This window comes from Protobothrops mucrosquamatus, unplaced genomic scaffold (genome assembly GCF_001527695.2).
Source record: "Protobothrops mucrosquamatus isolate PMUCROS unplaced genomic scaffold, P.Mucros_1.0 scaffold621, whole genome shotgun sequence".
In the NCBI taxonomy this organism is placed as follows: Eukaryota; Metazoa; Chordata; class Lepidosauria; order Squamata; family Viperidae; genus Protobothrops; species Protobothrops mucrosquamatus.
Genome location: NW_015386917.1, coordinates 79,361 through 105,887, shown reverse-complemented (window position 1 = coordinate 105,887; position 26,527 = coordinate 79,361). Strand labels below are relative to the sequence as shown.

The 26,527-nt window shown below is 48.9% G+C and overlaps 1 protein-coding gene across 1 annotated transcript; it reads right to left on the bottom strand.

Annotated features, from left to right (window-relative positions):
- Window positions 1–110: 110 nt before the first annotated feature.
- Window positions 111–26,125, bottom strand: MAP3K11 (mitogen-activated protein kinase kinase kinase 11). The gene is made up of 11 exons (XM_015817679.1): window positions 25,408–26,125; window positions 15,494–15,674; window positions 14,100–14,248; window positions 13,454–13,629; window positions 10,012–10,252; window positions 9,373–9,486; window positions 8,079–8,205; window positions 7,280–7,371; window positions 5,253–5,618; window positions 4,480–4,786; window positions 111–120 (listed from the first exon to the last, which is right to left on the bottom strand). The coding sequence occupies exons 1-11, from the start codon at window positions 26,123–26,125 to the stop codon at window positions 111–113; spliced, it is 2,481 nt and encodes an 826-aa protein (XP_015673165.1).
- Between the last annotated feature and the right edge of the window lie 402 nt (window positions 26,126–26,527).

The window sequence follows — 26,527 nt, the reverse complement described above, 5'->3', positions numbered from 1 at the left end:
GAGGGGGGGGGCTTAACAGAACTCTTGGGGAGTCGAGGAGGGGAGGCCACTAGGAAATCACGCCATGGAGAGACGGGAGTGTTCCCGCCGCTGGAGGCTCTCGCCCGCCTTTAGGGGTTCCTGCAGGTGGGAAGGGAGGCCACTAGGAAATCACGCCTTTCAGATGGGAATGCTCCTCTCGCTGGAAGGTCTCGCCTGCCCCTTTCGAGGTTCCTGTAGGTGGGAAGGGAGGCCACTAGGAAATCACGCTGTGGAGACAGGAGTGCTCCTGCCCCTGGAGGCTCTCGCCCGCCTTTAGGGGTTCCTGCAGGTGGGAAGGGAGGCCACTAAGAAATCATGCCTTTCAGATGGGAATGCTCCTGCCACTGGAGGCTCTCGCCCGCCTTTAGGGGTTCCTGCAGGTGGGAAGGGAGGCCACGAGGAAATCACGCCTTTCAGATGGGAATGCTCCTCTCGCTGGAAGGTCTCGCCTGCCCCTTTCGGGGTTCCTGTAGGTGGGAAGGGAGGCCACTAGGAAATCACGCTGTGGAGACNCCCGCCTTTAGGGGTTCCTGCAGGTGGGAAGGGAGGCCACTAAGAAATCATGCCTTTCAGATGGGAATGCTCCTGCCACTGGAGGCTCTCGTCCGCCTTTAGGGGTTCCTGCAGGTGGGAAGGGAGGCCACGAGGAAATCACGCCTTTCAGATGGGAATGCTCCTCTCGCTGGAAGGTCTCGCCTGCCCCTTTCGGGGTTCCTGTAGGTGGGAAGGGAGGCCACTAGGAAATCACGCTGTGGAGACAGGAGTGCTCCTGCCCCTGGAGGCTCTCGCCCGCCTTTAGGGGTTCCTGCAGGTGGGAAGGGAGGCCACTAAGAAATCATGCCTTTCAGATGGGAATGCTCCTGCCACTGGAGGCTCTCGTCCGCCTTTAGGGGTTCCTGCAGGTGGGAAGGGAGGCCACGAGGAAATCACGCCTTTCAGATGGGAATGCTCCTGCCACTGGAGGCTCTCGTCCGCCTTTAGGGGTTCCTGTCAGTGGGAAGGGAGGCCACTAGGAAACCACGCCTTTAAGATAGGAACGGTCCTGCTGCTGAAGCTCTGGTCCGCCCCTTCGGGGTCCCTGTGAATGGGATGGGAGGCCACTAGGAAATCACACCTTTCAGATGGGAATGCTCCTCTCGCTGGAAGGTCTCGCCCCCCCCCCCCATTTCGGGGTTCCTGTAGGTGGGAAGAGAGGCCACTAGGAAATTGCAACTTTCAGATGGGAACGGTCCTGCCGCTGGAGGATCTCACCTGCCCTTCAGGGTCCCTGTAGGTGGAATGGGAGGCCACTAGGAAATCACTCCTTTGAGACGGGAATGCTCCTCTCGCTGGAAGGTCTCGCCCCCTCCCCCCTTTCGGGGTCCCTGTAGGTGGGATGGGAGGCCACTAAGAAATTAGGCTTTTAAGGTGGGAATGCTCCTGCTGCTGCTGGCTCTCAACCCTCCTTCAGGCTTGTGACCACAACTGAGCCCCAAATATCTGCATTCTTTCCAGAGTCTCAACATCTTTTGTTTTTGTATAGTGTGGGGGAAAAAACTGGATGCAATATTCCAGACGGCAGCATTTTATATGCCAGCGGTACTAGTACCTCTATACTAATCAATATTAGAAGAACAGTTGTTGTGCAGGCTGATGTTCTTCCTTCTGGGGAAAAGATTTGGGGGACCTCTCAACACATCCTGGAAAGTTGGTTAAGAGGAAGATCACCAGATGGCACGCAGCACAAAGGCTGGGCTGGGTAAAATAGGGAAAAAAAATCCTTATCAAGTTGTAACCATATCCTTTCCTTTACTCACTCGTGGTAGGAAGGGACGTGATCCGCTTCCAGCAGCAAATTTCGGCTTATTGCAATGCTTCAGTTTCAGCACAGGGGGGCAAACCTGCCCCCCCCCCAAAGTCAGAAATCCCCCCACCCGTTAATATTTGCATCTGGGTCCACAGAGGTGAAGATTAGGGTCAAAAAGATACTCCTGAACTTACAATCATTTCTTTAAGGACCGTTCAAAGTTGTAACAGCACTGAAAAAAGTGACTTACGACCGGTTTTTCACACTTACGGCCACTGCAGCATCCTCGTAGTCAGGGGATCAAAATTCAGACGCTTGGCAACTGACTCGTATTTATGACGGTTGCAGTGACCTGGGGAGTCACGTGGTGACTCAATAATAATAATAATAATAATAATAATAATAATAATAATAATAATAATAATAATGATGATGATGATGATGATGATGATGATGATGATAATGATAATGATAATAATAATGATGATAATGATAATAATAATAATAATAATAATAATAATAATAATAATAATAATAATAATAAAGTTGGAAGGGACCTTGGAGGTCATCTAGTCCAACCCCCTGCTCAGGCAGGAAACCCTACACCATTTCGGACAAACGGCTGTCCAGTCTCTTCTTAAAAACTCCCAGTGTTGGAGCATTCACCGCTTCTGGAGGCAGGTTGTTCCACTGGTTAATTGCAAAGTCCATGGGGAAGCCGGATTCATTTAACGCCCGTGTGACTAACTTTATAACAACTGTGGCAAAAAAATGTCATAAAATGGGGCAAAACTCAGGCAATAGCTTCCTTGCTTAGCCACAGAACTTTTGGGCCGAATTGAGGAATACCTTTATAGCAAACCAAAGTTTATTTTTGTGGCTTTCTACAAAAAAAAACCCACACACACAATGTTCATGTAAATTCAAGGCCCAAACAATGAATGGTTTGATGGACCCACTTATTTCAAACAAGGGGCCAGGAGAAACCACAAAAAACCCCCAAATCCATCATATCTTAAGCAGCATCTTGTACGAACCCCGTTATAGGATCTGGGCTGCAAAAATCATGTTTCCCAACCCTACATACAGGTAATCCACATCTTACACACGTTTTGTTTAACGACTGTTTGAAGTTATGACAACCTTGAAAAAAAAGTGTGAGACACGACTGATCCTTGCACTAACAACCATCGTCGCACGATCAAAACCGGCACGTATTTACAATGGCCGCAGCATCCCGGGATCCCGGGATCCCCATTGGCGACTTTCCCACCCTACTTCTGACAAGCAAAGTCAAACGGGGGAAGCTGGATTGGCTGAACCACACCGCATGATTCGCTTAACGACCGCACTTTTCTCTGAAGTGCAGTGATTCCCTTAACAACCGTGGCAGGAACAGGTTGTAAAATAATCAGATACGACCAAGTTAGCAACTGCCTTGCTGAGCAGCCGAAATTCTGCTGTCCTCAGATCGGTATATTTTTCAGAGATTCTCAACCGCAGTTAAGGAGCTAGTCCCTCACGTTTGCCAATCTGAGTGGAGGACGGAATAAGCGCAGCGTGGCTTTGGAACGCAGGTAGACGCCAGAAGGGAAACCTCCACGCACAACAGTGTGCAATCCATCCTTGCCCCCCCCCCCCGGGTGCCCTTCTTGTGTCCGATCCGAATTCCCAAACAGACACGTGCGCAGAATGGCGATATCCAGAGGTTTATTTTGGTCTCGTTTCACAGGGTCGGCCCGCCCGGTGCTGGGACGGTCCTGAACACAGTTGGCTCCCCCGCTCCCACCCCCCCACCCCGCTCATGGGAGTGTGTGCGTGCACATACGGGGGGGGGGAAGGAAATAAGAGCAGAGGGGAGCCTGGCACACGTGTGAATTTCAAGTAGGGGAGAGAAGACAACAGTAGTAATGCACACTTAAAAAGTGCTTTGGCCTGCCTTGGTCCCTGCTTTTCGCTTTGGCCTCAAGATGAGGGCTGAGGACGGGGGTGCACGGACAACCCCCCCTCATTTCCCCCCCAGCCCCCCCTTGTCCTTGGCTCTCGTTGTGTGCAAAAAGATAAACAGCCCTTTCGGGCAAGGCCTCCATTGGCTGGAATTTTTTTCAGGGAGAGGAAAGGAATGGAAAGCTAACCAGGACCATGGGGGGGAGGGGGTTTCTCTCGATCCTGGTGTCGTTTCCCCCTGCGCCCCCCCTCCCCATGAAATGGGGAAGACCCACTGGCGTGGGAGGAAAGGGAGCAGAGGGGAGAACTAAGATAGCTGCCTGTAAGGAGGAACCAGGATGGCAACGTGAAAAGGGCACCACGAGGCGAGCCAACGCTGGCTTGACAGCTTAGTGTTCATTGCATAGCGGAGACGTGGGGAGGAAGTTAGCCCCCAGTTCTCACCACTGAGGATCTAGGGGTTGTTTTTTTTTTTTAATGTCTTTCCCTGTAGAATAGCAGTCTGTGGTCCTCCGATCTTTGGCCACACGACAGGCCAGGATCCCATCGCATGAAGTCTGGCAGGCCACATCTGGAAACTGTGGGTCCCTGGTCATTTGGGGATCGTGCCTCCCGGGGGGCAGGAGGTGTCCCCCCACCAGGACGAGGCTGGCAGATCCTCTTGTGGAGTTGGGTGTGGTCCGGAGGTCCAGCAAACGGCGGGGCTGAGCGTCTCTGGGGCTGACCGCGTGGAGCTCCCGAGAAAAGGGTCGGCGGGTGCCGAAAAGTCCCCCCAGGCGAACGGATTCGAATTGGGCGCCCCGAAAGGATTGGTGCTTTCGGGACCGGAGGTTTTGACTTGACGTGGGCCCAGACGGGGGGACTGGACCGGGGTGACCGCTGGCGAGGCCCGAGATCCCGACGACACGAAGCTCCAAGGGTCGATCCGGCTGCGGATTGGGGAAGGGCGGGGGCGGGAAATGAGGGTGGGGTGAAGGGAGGGGCGAGGGGAGCGGGGGCTGCGGGGGGAGGAGGGAGACGGGAAAGCGCCATCTGTGGAAAGACAGGGAGAGCAAAGCTGCAATTGAGGTGGGGAAGAGATTCTGGTGCATAGGTGGACTTCAACTCCCAGAATTCCCCAGTCGGCATGCTTTAAGATGGGTGGACTTCAAATCCCAGAATCCCCCATGCTTTAAGATGGGTGGACTTCAACTCCCAGAATCCCCCATGCTTTAAGATGCATGGACCAACGCCCAGAATCCCCCAGCCAGCATACTTTAAGCTGAGAGGGCTTCAACTCCCAGAATCCCCCATGCTTTAAGCTGAGAGGGCTTCAACTCCCAGAATCCCCCATGCTTTAAGATGCATGGACTTCAACGCCCAGAATCCCCCAGCCAGCTTGCTTTAAGCTGAGAGGGCTTCAACTCCCAGAATCCCCCATGCTTTATGATGCATGGACCTCAACGCCCAGAATCCCCCAGCCAGCATGCTTTCAAATAAGTGGACTGCTGCCACTCACCCCACTTTGGGGTCTTGGTGGTCCGGCCTTCCGCGAGCTGAGGGACCCTGGGTGACTCCCTCGTCCAGAGGGGCGGCAAGGCGGTCCTGTCCCCCACCGAGGCCAGGTCAATGAGGAGCTCCGTGGCAGCGTCGTCCGTGCAGGGCTCCACCTGCAGGGCAGGGGTGGGGTCTCTTCGGGGAGAGGGCTTCCTAGCACCTGGCCCCTCCACGGGCCTCTCCTGAGAGGGGATCGGCAACTCCCGGCCCAAGCCCAGGGCGGCCAGCAAGGCTGAACCCCGGAGCAGGACTCTCTCGATGAGTCTGGGCCCGCTCGGCCTTTCCAGTGTTGGCTCCTCGGTTTCTGCCGAGGTGATGGGAATATCACCTGGAAGGACGAAAGAATGAGAAAATGGTAAGTGGCAACTTGGCAAATTTAAACCCAGGTTGGACTGGGTTCCCTCTCAGTAGCCTACAGATTGGGGTCTGTTTCTCTCCGTAGAATATTTAGCCTCACTCTTCAGGCTGGTCGGCTTCCAGAATGAAAAACTAGAGTAGGTCCCAAAGATGTTTTTGCAGGAGGCAACTGGACTTTGAAGACGTTTCGCTTCTCCGAGAAGCTTCTTCAGCTCTGACTGGATAGTGGGGAATGGAAGGATTTATACTCCTTGCAGAGAGCTGGTTATTTGCATTTTTTTTAGAGAGTCGTTGAGGCCACTTGTAGGTTTATCTGTATCTTCAGGGTCATTTGAGTAGTGCAAAAATGGGAGTGGAACACAGTCCTTTCAGCAATTCCAAGAAGGCTCCCCATCCATTTGCACCACTCAGGTGATCCTGAGGACACAGATAAACCTGCAAGTGGCCTCAACGGCTCTCTAAAAGAAGGCAAATGACCAGTTGTTTGTTTTTCTTTGAAGACGTTTCGCTTCTCATCCAAGAAGCTTCTTCAGCTCTGACTGGGATGGTGGGGAATGGAAGGATTTATACTCCTTGCAGACAGCTGGTCATTTGCCTTCTTTCAGAGAGCCGTTGAGGCCACTTGGGAGGTTTATCTGTGTCCTCAGGGTCACCCGAGTGGTGCAAATGGGTGTGAAGCCTTCTTGGAACTGCTGAAAGGACTGTTCCACACCCATTTGCACTACTCAGGCGACCCTGAGGACACAGGTAAATCTTCAAGTAGCCTCAACGACTCTCTCAAAGAATGCAAATGACCAGCAAGGAATATAAATCCTTCCATTCCCCACCATCCAGTCAGAGCTGAAGAAGCTTCTTGGAGGAGAAGCGAAACATCTTCAAAGAAAAACAAGGAAGTCCAGTGGCCTCCTGAAAAAGCATCTTTGGGACAACCGTGACCTGGAGGACGGGAAATCTCCATAGACAGAAAGACGATTAGGCTGCTCTTTTTTATTACCCCCCCCCCAAAAGGCACAGCATAAAAGGAAAGATAAACCGGAGGGAAGAGGAAAAATAAGACGCTCCGTTTTCTATCCCTTAAAACTGAACAGTGATTATTTTTTGTCTTGGGATGCCACCACTGGCGTGTTATAATAACTAAAAATGGCTGTGGAAGCACTTTTAGACGTCTCTTTATGAAGTACAAGGCAGACCTCGGCTTACGACCACAGTGAAATTTCGGTTGCTAAGCGAGACAGTTGATAAGCGAGTCTTGCCCCTATTTTACGACCTTTCTTGCCACAGTTGTTAAGCGAATCACTGCAGTTGTCAAATTAGACAGACGGTTGTTAAGTGAATCCGGCTTCCCCATTGACTTCGCTTGTCAGGAGGTCGCCAAAGGGGATCACTGCGACCGTCATAAATACGCTGCGACCGTCATAAATATGAGTCAGTGGCCAAGCGTCCGAATTTCGTTCGCATGATCCTGAGGATGCTGCATCGTTCGTAAATGTGCAAAACGGTCCTAAGTCCCTTTTTTTCAGTGCCGTTGTAACTTGGAACGGTCACTAACCTGAACTAACCTGACCGCTGTAAGTCGAGGACTACCGTTAGCTCGAATTGCAAGAAAACCAAAAGGAAGACGATGGGACTCACCGTTTTGGCTGGACTGTGGATGCAGCTGCGAGTGTACAGGGGAACCGCCCGGTTCTACGTACCACGTCGTCTCTTCTGGACGCGATCTTCTCCTGCCGTGGAGAGAAACGAGGATGGGGGACAATCCTGAAACCGCTGCTCTGTGGGAGTCACTGAATCCGCCAGAAATACTTTTTATTATATTCTCCATTTTATTCTGGGGCTCACTGTGAGTTGTGACCCTAATTAAAAACTCTGGTCAGTCACTCTATGCAGGGTTTCTTAACCGAGAGCAACTTTTAAGATATGGGGACTTCAACTCCCAGAATTCCCCAGCCGGTCAGCATGTGTGGACTTCAATTCCCAGAATTCCCCAGCTGGTCAGCATGTGTGGACTTCAACTCCCAGAATTCCTGAGCTAGCCATGCTGAGGGGAAAAAGAGAGGTTTCCAAGCTGAGCCATGCTGGCTCAGGAATTCTGGGAGTTGAAGTCCACGGGTCATAAAAGAGCCAAGGTGGCCTACCCCTATCCTAGGACGAAGATTAAGAGCAGGGGTCTTCAAACTTAGCCCTTTTATGACTCGTGGACTTCAACTCCCAGAATTCCTGAGCCAGCGTGAGGGAAACTTTGGCCCCCTCATGACTGGTGGACTTCAACTCCCAGAATTCCTGAGCCAGCCTGGCTCAGCTTGGAAACCTCTCCCTTTACCCTCAGAGTGGCTGGCTCAGGAATTCTGGGAGTTGAAGTCCACGAGTCATAAAAGAGCCAAGGTGGCCTACCCCTGCCAATTGCGATGAGGGTAAGATAGAGGCTCTCTACCTGCCATTTTGTGTACTGCGCTCAGACATTTTGGGGGACCCCGGGCTCTTGGTATGGCCGTTCCAGGTCTCGTCTCCCCGACGGGGTGCTTGTCGGGTCCGGTTCTGATCCTTCTCGCTCGGTTCCACTGTGGGGAGGACAAAAAAAACCAATGGGCAATTAAACAAACTGTACATTTTTGGTCACGAGGATACAAAAAAGATGCTGAGACTCTGGAAAGAGTGCAGAGAAGAGCAACAAAGATGATGAGGGGGCTGGAGGCTAAAGCATATAAAGAACGGTTGTGGGAATTGGGTATGTCAAGTCTAGTGAAATGATGGAAGTCTTCCACTATTTGAGGGGCTGCCACAAAGAAGGGGGGGGGGGTCAACCGATTTTCCAAAGCACCTGAAGGCAGGACAAGAAGCAACGGATGGAAACTAACCAAGGAGAGAAGCTAGAACCTCGAATACTGACAAAATATTTGTAGCTCAGGGTTCAACTTTGGGGTCCTTGGTGCTCTCTGAGCTTGGTGGTTTTCTTGCAGACGTTTCATGACTCAACTAGGTAACTTCATCAGTGCTAAGAGGAAGAAGAAGAAGAAGAAGAAGGAGGAGGAGAAGGAGGAGGAGGAGAAGAAGAAGAAGAAGAAGAAGAAGAAGAAGAAGAAGAAGAAGAAGAAGAAGAAGAAGAAGAAGAAGAAGAAGAAGAAGAAGAAGAAGAAGAAGAAGAAGAAGAAGAAGAAGAAGAAGAAGAAGAAGAAGAAGAAGAAGAAGAAGAAGAAGAAGAAGAAGAAGAAGAAGAAGAAGGAGAAGAAGAAGAAGAAGAAGAAGAAGAAGAAGAAGAAGAAGAAGAAGAAGAAGAAGAAGAAGAAGAAGAAGAAGAAGAAGAAGAAGAAGAAGAAGAAGAAGAAGAAGAAGAAGAAGAAGAAGAAGAAGAAGAAGAAGAAGAAGAAGAAGAAGAAGAAGAAGAAGAAGAAGAAAGACGGTGGTTGTGGGGTCCTTGGTGTTCTCTGAGCTTGGTCGTTTTCTTGCAGACGTTTCATGACCCAACTAGGTAACTTCATCAGTGCTCACATAGACAAAACTCCCCCTCCCTTCTAGCACTGCTGATGTTATCTAGTTGGGTCATGAAACGTCTTCAAGAAAACAATCCAGCTCAGAGAACATCAAGGACCCCAAAAATCAACCTGAGCTGCAAATATTCTATCTGTCGCTAAATGAACGGTCGTAAGTTAAGGATTTAACTCTATCAGCATCTAAACTTGTTAAGATGTGTCTGAGGGATTTGTCCAGAGGAACCCCATGCCACTCACATTGGATAGCTCGGAACCGTGGGAAGGTGGGAGAGCCACCAGCTCCCACATCAAAGAAATCCTTCCTTTTGTCCAGCCCTGGGGAAGCCTGAACTGTGATGCGATGCTTAAAATCTGAAAAAAGAAAAGAGAGAAAAAAAACATGTAAACCACATTGAAGTTGATCAGGTCGGATCTAGCATTTTCTGCACTCGTCAAGCGGTGTGTTAATGTGTGCATCACATTTATTTCCCAGGTTTCCCAAGTGCCCCAGATTTATTTCCCACCCAGAATCCCTGTGGACGCTACATGTATTTCCCCAGATCCCTGAGGGCGCCACATTTATTTCCCAAGATCCCTGATTTATTTCCCAGAATCCCTGAGTATTTCCCAGGATGTATTTCCCAGACACTCTCTGTGCACCAGATTCATTTCCCAAGATTCCCGAGGACACCACATTCATTTCCCAGAATCCCTCAGCCCACCCTATTTACTTCCCAGAATCCCCGAGAAGGCTGCTCCATGGCCACAGTAACCTGCAACAAATGCTTTTGCAAAAGAAACACACACACACACCCGGCAACCAAAGGACCTCCAGAAAGAGCGAAACCCACCCGGAGCCCCTTCCCCAGAGCCCGGATCCCCACCCGGCCTTCCTACCAAGCGGCATGCTGATGTGCTCGCTGTCCCGGCCTCGGAGCTTGTTTCTCTTGAAAGTGCCCTTGCGCTTCTTCACGTGCGGCCGATCGTGGTTCATCTGCTGGATCAGGAGACTGAGTTCGCGCTCAAAAACCTCCAGCTCCCACTGGGCCAGTTCGTGTTCCCGCTGGCGGAGGAACTCCTCCTGGGATTTCTGCTTCAGCGCCGCCTGATTCAGCTCCTCCTCGCGGCTCAACAGCTCCTGGGGAGAAGAACCCATCCCGGACGATCCCCCGTGAGAGAGGGAATCTCTGGGTCTCCCAGGAGGGGATCCTTGGAGAAGCCAAGGCGGACAAGCAAATCAGTTATTAACTGCCTCACGGGTCATTAAACAAATCTAGCTTTGGCTTTGCTCGTCAGAAGCTGACTGGGAAGTTTGCAAGTGGCGGGTTGTGTGACCCCGGGACGCAGCGACTGTTGTAAATACAGGCCGTCCTCGATTTACAACAGTTCGGTTACTGACTGTTCACTAAAGTTACAACGGCACTGAAAAAAGTGACTTGGGAGCGTTTCTCACACTTACGACCGTTACAGCATCCCCATGGTCACGTGATTTACTTTCGGATGTTTGACAACTGGTTCCTATTTATGACGGTTGCAGGGCCCCGTGGGGGTGTGTGTCATGTGATCCCCTTTTGTGACCTTCTGACAAGCCAGGTCAATGGGGAAGCCGGATTCACTTAACAACGGTGTTACTAATTTGACGACTGCAGTGATTCCCTTAGCCAATGTGGCAAGGAAAGTTGTAAAAATGGGGCAAAACTCACTTAACAAATGTCTCGCTTAGCAACCTATATTTTGGGCTCGATTGTGGTCATAAGACAAGGACTACCTGTAACAACTTCCTAGACGTTCTCTTGCTTGAATGGGGCTGGACTAGAAGACCTCCAAGGTCCCTTCCAGATTCTATTCTATTCTATTCTATTCTATTCTATTCTATTCTATTCTATTCTATTCTATTCTGCTGTTTGTTTCAATTACATTCACTTTTAATTTAATATTCCAGCCCCCTCACTTCTCTCTGAGTTTCTTTCTCTTCTTCATTTTTTGGCTGCCACGAGGCTGATTTTGAAAGTCTCTGGGAAGTAATTATTTCCTTTTTCCCAGGATCCCCTACTTAGTCATTCTGGAGCTTTCTCAGAAAACCAGATAGACGCCTTACGCTCAAGGCAAAAGTACATTCACTGGCAATTGCTCCTGACGTGACAGTCTTAAGAGTGACTATCTTCTAAATTATTCGCTTTCCCCCACATGGTGCACATTCTGTACCGTCACAGCCAACCAGCCAATGTGGTTGAAGCAAAAACAGGAAATCCCTGATGCTTCCTGCCCATTTTAGTTGAGCCACAAACACAACAGACGGTTCTCCTTTAGCCCAAAGCAAAACATTTTGCACTGTTTTAATTGGCTTTTAATTTGTATTTTTATGAAGTACAGGTAGTCCTCCACCAGAATTGAGCCAGGAATCATAGTTGTAAGTCATGCGGGTTTGTTCAGCAGGCCGACATGAGATGGATCAGATGCTTGCAACATTTTTATTTTTAATTTTTGCAGTACTGGCAGAAACCGAAACTAAATCCTGCTTTCTGGCAAAAACATTCTAAATCATGGTCACGTGATTGCAGGAGTCCGCAAACGGCTGCAAATGCTGGCTGGGTGCCGAGCACCAAAATGCAGTCACGTGAGTGTCGGGGGCCTCATTAGAACATCTCATCTGGATTGTAAGTGCTTTTTTTTCCAGCATCTGTCGTAATCTCACTAATTGCCACTAAGCAAATGGTCGTTCAGTCAAGGCCCACCTGTGTTTTAATCATTTTTAATTTGTTTTTATGTTTTGTGATGTACCCCAGCCAGAGTCAGAGGTTGAGATGGGTGGCTATATAAATCAGATCAACCAATCAGCAAATACACTTTTTATATCTGTACCCCACAACAGAAGGCAGGAGAAGAAGCAACAGATGGAAACTCATCAAGGAGAGAAGCAACCAGGAACGAAGGAGAAAATTCCTAACAGTGAGGACAATTAATCAGTGGAACAGCTTGCCACCAGAAGTTGTGTGTGTTCCATCACTGTAGCTTTTAAAAAAAGAGACTGGACAGCCATTTGAAATGATACAGGGACTCCTGCTTGAGCAGGGGGTTGAACTAGATGACCTCTAAGGTCCCTTTCAACCCTCTTTCAGGTAGTCCTCAACTTACAATTGAGCCCCACATTTTAGTTGCTAAGTGAGACATTTGTTAAGTGAGCTTTGCCCCATTTTTCCACCTTCCTTCCACAAGCGAACCATTGCAGTTGTTAAAATTAGAAACACAGCTGTTAAGTGAATTCTGCTTCCCCGTCTGACTTTGCTTCTCAGAAGGACGCAAAAGTTGATCACGTAACCCCGGGAGACACTGCAACCGTCATAAATAGGAACCAGTTGCCAAGCATCTGAATTTTGATCATTGGGGATGCTGCACTAGTCGTAAGTGTGAAAAACAGTCATAAGTCACTTTTTGCAATGCCGTTGTAACTTTGAATTAATAATAATAATAATAATAAAGTTGGAAGGGACCTTGGAGGTCATCTAGTCCAACCCCCTGCTCAGGCAGGAAACCCTATACCATTTCAGACAAATGGCTGTCCAGTCTCTTCTTAAAAACTTCCAGTGTTGGAGCATTCACCGCACTGGTTAATTGTTCTCACTGTCAGGAAATTTCTCCTTAGTTCTAAGTTGGTTCTCTCCTTGATCAGTTTCCATCCGTTGCTTCTTGTCCTGCCTTCAGGCGCTTTGGAGAATAGCTTGACTCCCTCTTCTTTGGGGCAGCCCCTGAGATATTGGAAGACTGCTATCCTGTCCCCCCTCGTCCTTCTCTTCATTAAACTAGACATCCCCAATTCCAGCAACCGTTCCTTATATGTTTTGGCCACCAGTCCCCTGATCATCTTTGTTGCTCTTTTCTGCACTCTTTCTAGAGTCTCAACATCTTTTTTACATCGTGGTGACCCAAACTGGATGCCGTATTCCAAGTGTGGCCTCACCAAGGCCTTGTAAAGTGGTATTAATACTTCACGTGATCTTGATTCTATCCCTCTGTTAATGCAGCCCAGCATTGTGTTGGCTTTTTTGGCAGCTGCACCACACGGCTGGCTCATATTTAAGAGATTGTCCACTAGGACTCCGAGATCCCTCTCACAGTTGCTACTATTGAGCAAGGTACCACCTATTGTCACTAAATGAACTGTTGTAAGTCGAGGACTACCTATATAGGGCAACCGCTGTGGGTTGGACTAGAAGACCTCCAAGGTCCCTTCCAACGCTGGTATTGTTATATTATTTAACTGCATCCTGGATTTGAGCCCTGTTTGGAAAGGGACCCCCCCACACACAGACATACTCAGCCTTTCCCTTCTGATTCTCACCTTCTCTTTTGCCCGCAGCTCGTCGAACATATCCTGGATCTCCACTTTCCAGTCGTCCTGCATGGAGTGGAAGGATTCTTGTGGCAGGTCGCGCAGCACCTGCGTTTCGAGGACCGTCAGCTGATCAAGGATGGAGGCAAAGCTGGGGCGCGCATGGGGGTCCTGCTGCCAGCACTCTGGTGGGACCGACAGACAGCAGAAGAGGGAAACAAAAAGAGAGGAGTCAAATAACAAAGCTGAGAATCAGTCGCCCCTTGGAGACTGTGCAACGTTGAGCTGTTGGACCTTTCTGTTATGTACCCCATGCGTAGGAGTTGTGCTTAAGGCAGGGACAGCGTGACTGGTTAGGGAAGAGAAGAGGGAGAAGGCAGCTGTTGCAAGCATCTGGATTCTGATCACATGACCCTGGGGATGCTGCTTATGAAAAACGGTCATAAGTCACTTTTTGCATTGCTGTTATAACTTCAGACGGTCAAGGTTGCAAGCCGAGGGCTGCCTGTACTGGGAACACTGCTGCCAGCATAGATTTCAGCTGAGTTAACAGAAGGGAAGAGAAACATTTAAAAAAAGACTTTTTGTTCCAATCTAGCAGAGTTTTTATGCTGAAAATCCCCAATCTGGCCTCTGAGATATTTTTTTTTCTTACCTGTCATCAGACGTGAAAAGGATTCTGGGCACGTGGAAGGTATCGGAAGGGTGAGTTTGTTGACGGCAACCCCATAAGCCACTGCCAGCCCGTCAATTCCCCGGTATGGAACTTCGCCGGTGAGGAGTTCCCACAGGAGCACTCCGTAACTGGAAGAAGAAGAAACAGGGAAAAGATTACAGATAGTCCTCGACTTTATTTGGAGGGGACCTTGGAGATCTTCTAGCCCAGCCCCCTCCTCCAGTAGGAGACCCTGCCTACACCATTTCAGATAGATGGCTCTCCAATCTCTTCTTAAAAAATCTCCCACGATGGAGCACCCACAACTTCTGGAGGTAGATTGTTCCACTGATTGATTGTTCTCACAGTTATTAAGTTTCTCCTTAATTCCAGGTTGCTTCTCTCCTTAATTAGTTTCCATCCATTGTTTCTTGCCTGCCCTTTGGTGCTTTGGAGAATAAGTTGACCCCCCCCCCTTCTTGTGACAGCCCAAAACTGGATGCAATATTCCAGGCGTGGTCTTACTAAGGTTTTATCTATCTATCTATCTATCTATCTATCTATCTATCTATCTATCTATCTATCTATCTATCTATCTATCTATCTATCTATCTATCTATATCATCTTTCTCTCTCTGTATATATATACAAATATATATCTCTCTCTCTGTATATATATATAAATATAATCCATCTATCTATCTTTCTCTCTTCCTTCTCTCTCTCTCTCTCTCTCTCTCTCTATCTATCTATCTATCTATCTATCTATCTTTTCTCTCTCTGTGTGTGTGTGTGTGTGTGTGTGTATAAAAAATCCATCTATCATCCATCCATCCATCCATCCATCCATCCATCCATCCATCCATCCATCCATCTATCTATCTATCTATCTATCTATCTATCTATCTTTTCTCTGTGTGTGTGTGTATAAAAAATCCATCTATCATCCATCCATCCATCCATCCATCCATCCATCCATCCATCCATCATCTATCTATCTATCTATCTATCTATCTATCTATCTATCTATCTATCTATCTATCTATCTATCTATCTATCTATCTATCTATCTGTCTGTCTATCTGTCTATCTATCTATCTTTTCTCTCTCTGTATATATATATGTCTCTCTGTGTGTTTGTGTGTGTGTGTGTGTATAAAAAAATCCATCTGTCATCTATCTATCCATCTATCCATCCATCTCTAAATGAACCGTTGTAAGTCGGGGACTGCTATGTAAGTCTAAGATCTATTCATGCATTTAAATCACGCATTTGCTTTCTGGCAAGCTGTCCACCACAAAGTCAAAGGACTCCGTGGCCAAACAGGTTTTGAACCTCTGTCCTTCATCCATCTGGAGAAACTCTCCAGATTTTCCCCCCCCCCCCACCTTACCTCCAGATGTCGCTACCGCGGGAAAAAGTGGAATTTTTGATGACTTCCGGCGCCATCCAGGCGTAAGTCCCAGCCGCGCTCATCTTAGTGGTTTTGTGCCATTCTCTGGCCAGCCCGAAATCGGTGATCTTTAGGGTCTTCCCACTGACCTCACCATCGTCCACGTGTTCGCTCAGCAGGACTGTGGAAGGAAAAAGAGAACGCATTCAGACAACCCCAGAGACAGGCAAGCCGTGTTTTTGAACAGCCGGTTCTGGGAACTCTTCCCTGTACAGACGTAGGATCCCAATTGATCCCAAAACTTGGTTCACAGTGGTTAAGTGAATTTTGCCCCCCCCCCCCCATCGCACAACCTTTCTTGTCACAGTTGTTAAGTCCATCACTGCAGTTGTCAACTTTAGTCACATGGTTGTTCACTTTGCTTTATCACAAGATCACGAAAGGGGTTTCACATGACCCCGGTCGTAGATACGAGTCAGTTGCCAAGCGTCTGAATTTCGATGGTGGGACCAATGGTGAAAAACGGTCGTAAGTCATTTTTTTCTTTTTTTCTTTTTTTATAAGGATTTTATTAGTTTTTCTCTTATATACATGTGTTAGTTTTTCAACCAGCGCGCTGTCTGGATTCAAAAGCGCTAAGACATAATCAATTCCTAATCCTTGGTTTTTTCCTCTAGAATGACTCCCAGATTTGGTAGTATTCTGTTTCTTCTTTATCTTTCAATCTCATAGTTAATCTGTCCATCTCTGCACATTCCAATATTTTTTTAATTATTTCTTCCTCTAGTGGTACTGCTTCATTTTTCCAGGATTGCACGGAGACTATTCTTGCTGCTGTTAACGACGTGTAAAGCCAAATATAAACTTTGTTTATTAGTCTTTCCTGGCCTTATACATAGTAGAAAAAAAATCAGGTTTAAATTCCACATGTTCTCCCAACATTTTTTTCTAACCAAACATGTATCTTTTTCCAATAAGCCTTTGCTTTACCACATGTCCACCAAATATGATAATACGTGCCTGAGTTATGTTAAGTCATTTTTTTTCAGCGCTGTTGTAGCCTGGAACGGTCACTAAATGAATCGTTATAAGTCAAGGACTATGTAGTTCCGCGGACCGAAAAGTTCGGTCATAAATCATGGCGGATGTAACTCGGGGAACCATGTGGCCAGACCTGAATTTGTTGGCATTTTTTTCAGCAATCGTTAAGCAAATGCTGAAATTATTAAGCGAGTTCATTTTCTCCAATAGGCATTTTTCAGCTGGTTACAGGGAGCCCTTGACTTATGCCCAGTTGTTTAAGGATCTTTCGCAGTCACAACGGCCTTGGAACTGGTGCTTTTACGGTCCAGAAAGCACTTGGGGCTAAATGTCTCACCATGACTGCGCCTCAAGTGCCTGGCAACCTGTTTGCATTTACAACCAGTTGCAAAGTGCCCTGTTATCCACGTGATCGCCATTTGCAACATTCTCCACAGGCTTCCCCAGAAGGTCAGTGGGGAAGCCAAGAGGAAAAATTGCAGCTGGAGGGGCTGCTGAAATTGAGGTCTGTTCCCCCAATAAACAGAAGGACTCCGTTGTTGTTTATTGGTAGTATGCCAAAAATGTTTAAAAGCACATCCCAATTACATTTACAATTAAATTAAATTATAATTACAATCAAAGCGCCTAAAGGCAGGACAAGAAGCAACGGATGGAAACTCATCAAGGAGAGAAGCAACCTAGAATAAGGAGAAACTTCCTGACAGTTAGAATAATTAGCCAGTGGAACAACCTGCCTCCAGAAGCGGTGAATGCTCCAACACTGGAAGTTTTTAAGAAGAGACCGGACAGCCACTTGTCTGAAATGATATAGAAGACCACCAAGGTCTCTTCCAGTTCTATTCTGATGGATGGATTGAAGTAGCCTTGCAAGAAGCTGGCCAGTTCAGAGTTTGATAGCGGTGCTGTTCTTCTTCTCAAGGACTCTTTGTGGCTGGGGGAGATTTTTTCAGAGGGAAGAACAAACAGCGCAGCCCAGCAACCTCTTGAAACAATGCCCTGCATGCCTGGGAGAGGTTTTTTTTTTTTACTGGTGGTGGTGGGGGGTCCCATTGGCTTCCTCCAACTTGCTTCCTGCCCGTCTTTTTCCTGGCTTCCCCCTCCGTCCAAGAGCCCGGCGGGGAAGGGAAATTCAAAGAGCAGCTGGGGAAAGGTGGACGGAGAACCCCAGGGCTGGTGAGGTCCACCCTCTCCATTGCCGGGCAGAACAATGGGTCAATTCTCCGGCCGGCCCCAGACACAATGGAGCGCCTAGTGAGACGGCCTCCCCACGCACAAAATGTCTGCCTTGCCTACCGATTGTGGGAACGGAGCCCAACCGGCCTATGGGTTCCCTGGCTGGGATTTTGCTCAATCGGCGGGTTTCTGGGAGCATTGAAATTAAGAGGGACAGGACCTCTGATCACATGCAGAGCCCCCACCGGAGTTCCAGAGCAAGATTGTTGCTCTCTGTTTACGGATTGTCCTCGATTTACAACAGTTTCATTCAGTGACCGTTCAAAGTCACACCGGCACCGAAAAAAGGGACTTATGGCTGTTTTTCACACTTACGACCTTTGCAGCATTCCCATGAACAAAATTCTTGCCAACTGACTCGTATTTGTGACGGGCGCCGTGATCCCCTTTCGCAGCTTTCTGACAAGCGAAGTCACTGGGGGAAGACAGCTCCACTTAGCAACCGTGTTCCTAACTTAACAAACTGCAGCGATTCATTTAACAACGGTGGCGAGAAACGTGGTAGAGTGGGCCGAGATTCACTTGAACTGCCTCGCTTAGCAACAGAAATTTTGAGCCCCACTTTGGTCGTTAAGTCGAGGTCTTCCTGTACAAAATTCCGCTCCCGTTCGAAGGAGATTTCAGCAAGGGAGAAAGAATGTGAGACGGAGGCGGCTGAAGTGGGAATTTTTATTTATTTTATTTTCTTGGGTAGGGTTTATATGCCACCCATCTCACCTTGAATTTTCTGCCCAGTCGGGGGGGGGGATATTTTTAGGGAAAGAAAGAAAGAAAGAAAGAAAGAGAAAGAAAGAGAAAGAAAGAAAGAAAGAAAGAAAGAGGAAGGAAGGAAGGAAGGAAGGAAGGAAGGAAGGAGAAAGAAAAGAAAGAAAGAAAGAAAGAAAGAAAGAAAGAAAGAAAGAAAGAAAGAAAGAAAGAAAGAAAGAAAGAAAGGAAAAAGATGGGAAAGGAAAGAAGGAAAGGGAAGGAAGAAAGAAAGAAAGAACGAAGGAAGGAAAGAAAGGAAAAAAGAAAGAAAGAAAGAAAGAAAGAAAGAAAGAAAGAAAGAAAGAAAGAAAGAAAGAAAGAAAGAAAGAAAGAAAGAAAGAAAGAAAGAAAGAAAGAGTCACTTGACTGGTGAGATGGACAGCACGTCAATTCAATAAACAAATAAAAAAAAACAGAAAGCTGCTAGATCTCATGAATTTGCCTCCCTCTCCACTGCCCATTCTGGTTTTCTCCCTCAAAGCCATAAATATCAAGAGTCGCAACGTTTCCGGCATTGCCTGTCCGTCTGCAAGGACAGCCCCCCCCCACCCCCTCGATTAGCTGGAAGGCAAAGAAAGCTGACTTAGTGTCGCAACCGGTCCACGAAACCAGCAAAAAGGAAGGAAGCAACTGGTGACACTGGATCCCCGTGGCGAGATGAGAAAGCGGAAAGGAGGCAGGGGGAAGGGAGGGAGAGGATGCAGCTACTGTGCTGCTGCTGCTGCACAATCCCCCCCCCCCTCGCCCCAAATTCACAATTTCCTGTGCTTGCCAACTCCTGAAAACAGGAGCAGCAGCAAAGGAGGGGGGGGCGTTGGGGAGGGGGAAGGAGTAGATGCACCGGTGTGAATTTGAGGTCAGAAAGTCCAGATCTAGAAATTGTAGATTGGCCTTGAAACTCGCCCTGGATTTCATCCCAGGAGAGACTAACCAGGTTTATTTCTCCTCCAACAAAAGGGCTCCAGATTCATATACGGAGCCCAACAAATGGTAAGATCACCAGGACTGCAGCCAAGAAATTAAAAGATGTTTGCTCCTGGGGAGGAAAGCTATGGCAAATCTAGACAGCATACTCAAAAGCAGAGACATCACCCTGCCAACAAAAGTACATATAGTCAAGGCTGTGGTTTTCCCAGTTGCAATATATGGCTGTGAAAGTTGGACCATAAGAAAGGCCGAGCGCCAAAGAATGGAGGCCTTTGAACTCTGGTGCTGGAGAAGACTCCTGCAAGTCCCCTGGACTGCAAGGCGATCCAACCGGTCAGTCCTAGAGGAGATCAACCCTGACTGCTCTTTAGAAGGCCGGATCCTGAAGTGGAAACTCAAGTCCTTTGGCCACCTCATGAGAAGGAAGGACTCCCTGGAGAAGAGCCTGATGCCGGGAAAGATGGAGGGCAAGAGAAGAAGGGGACAATGACAGAGAATGAGGTGGCTGGATGGAGTCCCTGAAGCAGCAGGCGTGAGCTTCAATGGACTCCAGAAGATGGTAGAGGACAGGAAGGCCTGGAGGAACGTGGTCCATGGGGTTGCGATGGGTCGGACACGACTTCGCAACTAACAACAACAACTGCTTTATAATGCCTTGGTAAACATTTCAAATATCGCATCCAGTTTTGGTCGCCACGATATAAAAAAAGATGCTGGTGGTTGGGAAAGAGGGCAAAGAGCAACAAAGATGATCAGGGGGCTGGTGGCCAAAACATTGGATGAGTGGTTGTGGGAACTGGAACTATCCTGGACAGAGGGCTGGACTAGAAGACCTCCAAGGTCCCTTCCACCCCTGTTATTCTTTATTTTGTGGGTATGTCTAGTCTAGGGAAAAGAAGGATTAGCGGGGACATGATAGCTGTCTTCCAACAGGTTTTCCTAACCCAGATGACCTCCGATTGTCGGAAAGCAACTTTACTCCTGTCCCATTTTCACTTCTGATAAACAGGCCTGGCGGGTTTTTCTGCCATCCTCTGCAAACCTTGGAAAACCTGCCGGATCGGAAGTGTGTGTATGTGTGTGTGTGTGTGGGGGGGGGAATTGTGATTGTATGCAAACCACGGCAACCAAAATTTGTAACGTGTCACCCCTGTCTCTGCCAACCCAAAATAGTAGATTGCTACTTTGCTGTAAGGTAGTCCTTGATTTTGCAACCATTGGTTTAGCTAACTATTCAAAGTTACCGTGGCACTGAAAAAGAGGCTTGCGACCGGTCCTCACACTTACGACCATTGCAGCATCGGGGATAGGCAACCTTGGCTCTTTTATGACTCATGGACTTCAACTCCCAGAATTCCTGAGCCAGCGTGGGGGAACTATGGCCCCCTCATGACTTGTGGACTTCAACTCCCAGAATTCCTGAGCCAGCATGGCTCAGCTCGGAAACCTCTCCCTTTCCCCTCAGCATGGCTGGCTCAGGAATTCTGGGAGTTGGTGTCCACCAGTCATAAAAGAGCCAAGGTTGCCCATGGTTACGTGATCAAAATTTGGCTGCTTTGCAAGGTATTTATGATGATGGTTGCAGCATCCTGAGGTCATGTGATCACCATTTGCAACTTTCCGGCAAGCAAACTTAATGGGAGAAGTCGGATCTGCTTAACAATGAGTGATTTGCTTAACGACGGCTGTGATTCACTGAACAACCATGGGGGGAAAAGTTGACTCACTTAACAGCCGCCTTGCTTAGCAGTGGAAATTCTGGAACCACCTGTGGTCGTAAGTCAAGGATTACCCGGTACTTCTTGACCTGTCCTCTGACTTACGACCACAATTGAGTGCAACATTTATGTTGCAAAGTGAGACATTTGTTAAGTGAGTTTTGCCCCATTTTACGACCGTTCTCACCACAGTTGTTAAGTGAATCGCTGCAGTTCTGAAGTTAGCAACACGGTTGTTAAGTGAATCTGGCTTCCCCCATTGATTTTGCTTGTCAGAAGGTTGCAAAAGGGGATCACGTGACCCCAGGACACTGCGACCGTCATAAGTATGAGTCAGTTGCCAAGTGGCTGAATTTTGATCATGTGATCATGGGGATGCTGCAACGGCCGTAAGTATGGAAAACGGTCATAAGTCACTTTTTCCAGTGCTGTTGTAACTTTGAACGGTCACTATATGAACCATCATAAGTTGAGGACGAATTGTAATAACACAGGAGCAAAGGAAGTGCACTCTGCACTTGCTCAGAAGTGCCATGTTTTTTTATTATTCCCATGTCATGGTTCAAAACGGCTAGAAGATCAAGGTTTCAGCAGCTAAACCCCAGTTAATATTAGACCCGGATTGTAGGAAAGTCTGAATGTTGTCACTGCTCCCCCCCCACACACAAATGTTTCCTAGTTTGTTCCTAGCATGATTTCGTGATTGAAGTGCTCCAGGTTCGAATCCTATGCTGAATCAACCAGAGCCCAGCCCTTCTCTACAGGAAGGAGAAGAATGTGTATAAACTATGTTTTAAAAATCTGGTTGTACAAGATTAGAGAGGTTTGATGTCTCAGAACATGACACCACAACGGCTTAGTGTGAGTCTAGGCAAGCAAAAACTCACAAGATTTCCGTTTCACAGGCAAGAAAATGAAAGCCATTTTGCATTTTAGGAACACACAAAAAAATCCAGCCCCTTAAAGAGGAAGGCTGGAGAACAGATGCCTTGTCTAAGAAATAAATCTCATATCTGCCTTCAGGTTTTCTGGGAAGACTCCATAATGCTCTCCCTGCAAGGATATTCATTTAATTATCAACCATCTTTCATGGAAAGATCACCGCAGATGGGGACTGCAGCCAAGAAATTAAAAGACACTTGCTCCTGGGGAGGAAAGCTATGGCAAATCTAGACATCATACTCAAAAGCAGAGACATCACCCTGTCAACAAAAGTACGTATGGTCAAGGCCATGGTTTTCCCAGTTGCAATGTGTTGGACCATAAGAAAGGCTGAGTGCCAAAGAATGGAGGCCTTTGAACTCTGGTGCTGGAGAAGACTCCTGCGAGTCCCCTGGAATGCAAGGCGATCCAGCCGGTCAGTCCTGGAGGAGATCAACCCCGACTGCTCTTTAGAAGGCCGGATCCTGAAGTTGAGACTCAAGTCCTTTGGCCACCTAATGAGAAGGAAGGACTCCCTGGAGAAGAGCCTGATGCTGGGAAAGATGGAGGGCAAGAGAAGAAGGGGACGACAGAGAAGGAGGTGGCTGGATGGAGTCCCTGAAGCAGGAGGCCTGAGCTTCAATGGACTCCAGAAGATGGCAGAGGACAGGAAGGCCTGGAGGAACGTCGTCCATGGGGTCGCGATGGGTCGGACACGACTTCGCAACTAACAACAACAAATCCTGGTTTTATTGGCAGGAAGTCCTTGACTGACAAGTCACATCTGAGCCCAAAATTTCTGTTTGCTAAGCAAAGCAGTTGTTCGGTGATTTTGGCCCTATTTTACAACCTACTTTGCCACCGTTGTTAAGCGAATCACTGCAGTTGTTAAGTTAATGACACGGTTGTTAAATGAATCTCGCTCTCCCACTAACTTTGCTTGTCAAAAGGCGATGGCATGACCCTGGGACACATGTTGGGCATCTGAATTTTTATCATGGGACCATGTGGTCGTTAAGTGTGAAAACTCCTCATAAATCACTTTTTTCGGGGCCGTTGTAACTCCGAGCAGTCAGTAAAGAAACGGCTGCAAGTCGAGAACTTAACCTGTAATTTGCACTCCCTACTTTGTTTTCCAGCAGACCCCCAGATTATCTAACACTGCAACGGACAAACTCTGCACGTGTGCAAAGTGCATTCCCTCCCCCCCCCCCAGATCCCGCCCGCCTGAGCTGACAAAGCTGGCTCTTCTATCCGTTTTGTAACAGGCTGGAAATTCATTCGCAAGAATCTCCCACTTTTTCTGCGCCGGATTCCAGCGGAAATAGGCCGGTCTTGTTTTGCATGGAAAGAAAAACAGGCATCTCGCCCTTACAGGAGGAAACACAAGGCCAGGAGAGAGACGGCCACCACCGTCACTTCCTCCTCGTGGGTCACTTGGGTCAAGCTCAGTCATCATTTGGTGGCCAACCTCAGGATCAGAACGGGATCGACTTGGCCATACAGAGAGGACGGGCCGGGTCTTTCCCTAATGTATGCCCACCTTTGCTTTAAAAAACCCTGCCCCCCTGGCAATCCCAGTTGAGTGGAAAGGGTGGGAAAGGAAGAGAACTCTGTGTATGCTCAGAGGAACGTTTGTTTCATACCCAGGAGAGCTGGGGGACGCTCTTGTCTAGCTTTCCTCTATGCCTGAGTCTAGAACTGTGTTGCCAAACCTCGGCCCCTTTCAGATGGGTGGACTTCAACTCCCACAATTCCCCAGCCAGCTATGGAGTTGAAGTCCGCCCATCTGAAAGGGACCGAGGTTGAGAAACATTGATCTAGACTCGCAGTGTTTCTCAACCTTACAGATGAATGGACTTCAACTCCCAGAATTCCCCAACAAGCCTAGCTAGCTGGGGAATTCTGGGAGTTGAAGTCCACCCATCTTAAAGTGGCCCAGGTTGAGAAACATTGATCTAGAATAGGGGTGTCAAACTGCCGGCAATGGCAAAACAGTCCTGATACGTTGCGTGACGTCACGTGACGTCGCGAGTTTGACATGTCTGATCTCGAGCAGTGTTTCTCAACCTCACAGAAATTCTGGGGGTTGCAGTCCACCCATCTTAAAGTGGCCAAGCTTGAGAAAGCAATGATCTAGATTAATTTGAATGAATCGATGGATCTGTGCTGGATCCCAGACTTTTCCTCGGAAATGATTTGATCGAAGGGAAAACGCCCCTTTACAAGTTGTTAGCAAGCTTCTGGAGGCCACCCCAACATTTCAGGGGACCCCTTCAAGGAACCCCAGGTGGAACGGAGGAATTGGGGGAACTGGGGTTGGGAACAAAGAGAATCTGAGCCACCCAAAGTAGGGGAGCTTCTTTTAAGTTTCCTAGATGTAGGGAAGTCCACAAAGAGGTCCAGAACTTCAAAATTGCCGCTTTTCCCGCGCAATTTGAAAACAGGACTTTGATTAGTCCAGCCAATGTTTTGACGCTTTGGACTGTCCCACCGGTAGCCTTCTCTAGGCAGATGGTTTTACCCGAAAAGAAAGATTGAAAAAAATAAAATAATAGTTCAATAAATAAAAATAAATAAAGATATATATATATATAAATACAGGTAGTCCTCGACTTAAAAGAGTTCAGTGACCGTTCAAAATTACAACTTATGACCCTTTTTCACCTTGACGATGGTTGCAGCATCCCCAGAGTCACGTGATCAAAAATCGGATTCTTAGCAACTGACTCGTATTTATGACGGTGGCGGTCTCCTGTGGTCACGTGATCTCCTGTGGTCACGTGATCAATGGGGAAGCCCACTTAAGAACAGCCGTGATTCTCTTAATCACTGTGGCAAGAAAAGGACGTAAAAGGGAGCAGAATTCACTTAACAATTGTCTCGCTTAGCACCAGAAATGTAGGTCTCCATTGTGGTCATAAATTGAGGACTCCCTGTACTTTGCAACTTTAAGATGTGTGGACTTCAACTCCCAGAATTCCCCAGCGGCCATGCTGTCTGGCTGGGGAATTCTGGGAGTTGAAGTCCACGCATCTTAAAGTTGCAAAGTACAGGGAGTCCTCAACTTACGACCACAATGGAGCCCAATATTTATGTTGCTAAGTAAGACATTTGTTAAGTGAGTTTTACCCCATTTTACGGTCAACTGCGGTCATAAGTTGAGGACTACCTGCAAAAAAATGGCAGGAGCAATCCATGTGGCGTTAAAAAGAGACAATTCAGGGCCAAGTCCGAATTTGGGGGGGCCACCGTTCCGCTCAGCTGTGGGCCCTGCAGCCAGACCCGGGTTCAAATCTGGCCTGACCTCTCCCCAAGACTTACTGTTGTTGGATTTCAAGTCCCGGTGGATGACGGGCACGATGGCGCCGCAGTGAAGGTAGTCCATGCCCTGCGCGATCTGGACGGCCCAGTTGATGAGGATGTGCGGCGGGATGCGGCGTCCGGCCAGCATCCGGCTGAGTGGTCCTCCGGCGGCATACTCCATCACCAAGCACAGGTTGGGCCCCTGCAGGCAGACGGCCTTCAGGACGATGATGTTGGGGTGCTTCAGCATGGCAAAGAGACGGGCTTCCTGGCGCACCCGCTCGGCCGTGGTGCTGATGTCCTCATCCGGGTCCTGGCGGGCCGCCTTGACCGCCACCAACTGCCCCCGCCAGCTGCCCCGGTAGACCTTCCCGAAGCCCCCCACCCCGATCACCTCCTCCAGCGTCAGGTCCCGAAAGTCGGCCTCGGGAGGGTCCCCGGGCCCGGCGTAGGCCCCCGTCTTGGGCGAGACATAGTTGGCCGGGAAGATGCCCACGCGGTCGTGGAGCTTGCCGGCCCACCAGCCTTCGTCCCCGGAGATGGCCGAGTCCCAGGACAGGACCTCCACCAAGTCGCCCTTGCGCAGCGTCAGCTCGTCCGTGCTGGCCGCCTCGTAGTCAAACAACGCCGTCCAGACCGGGTTGGCGTAGGTGGTGGTGGGAGCCCCGGCCCGGGAACCTGGCCCCCATCCGCCCACCAGAGGGGCCTTGCGCAGCATGCTTTTCAGTGGCTCCATGCTGCCCTCCCGGCCTCATCGGGTCCAGGGACATGGACCCCCTCCCCCTGTCGGCCAGCGGAAGGGAGACCACGGGGAGATCTCGGAAGGGCCGGGCGCGGAGCTAGCGCGAGCCCCCTCCCCTCGGGAAGGCGGGTCCACGTCTGCAAGCGGGCCGGGCTCTACATGCCCCCGCAAGGCTTCCCCGGCGCCCGCGGGCGCCGCGCTCTCTTCCTCCTCCGTGGGCGCGGGCGGAGGCCCCGGGCAGAGCTCGCCTTCCGTGCGCGCGGCTGCTTCCTCGTCTCGGCCGGTCCCTCCCCGCGAAGAGTCCCGGCCCCGACCCCGGGGGCTCCCGGAGCCGTCTCCCCCGGAGCCGCCCGGCTGGCAACGGAGGCGATCCCGGTCTGCGAGGCGCCCCGACGG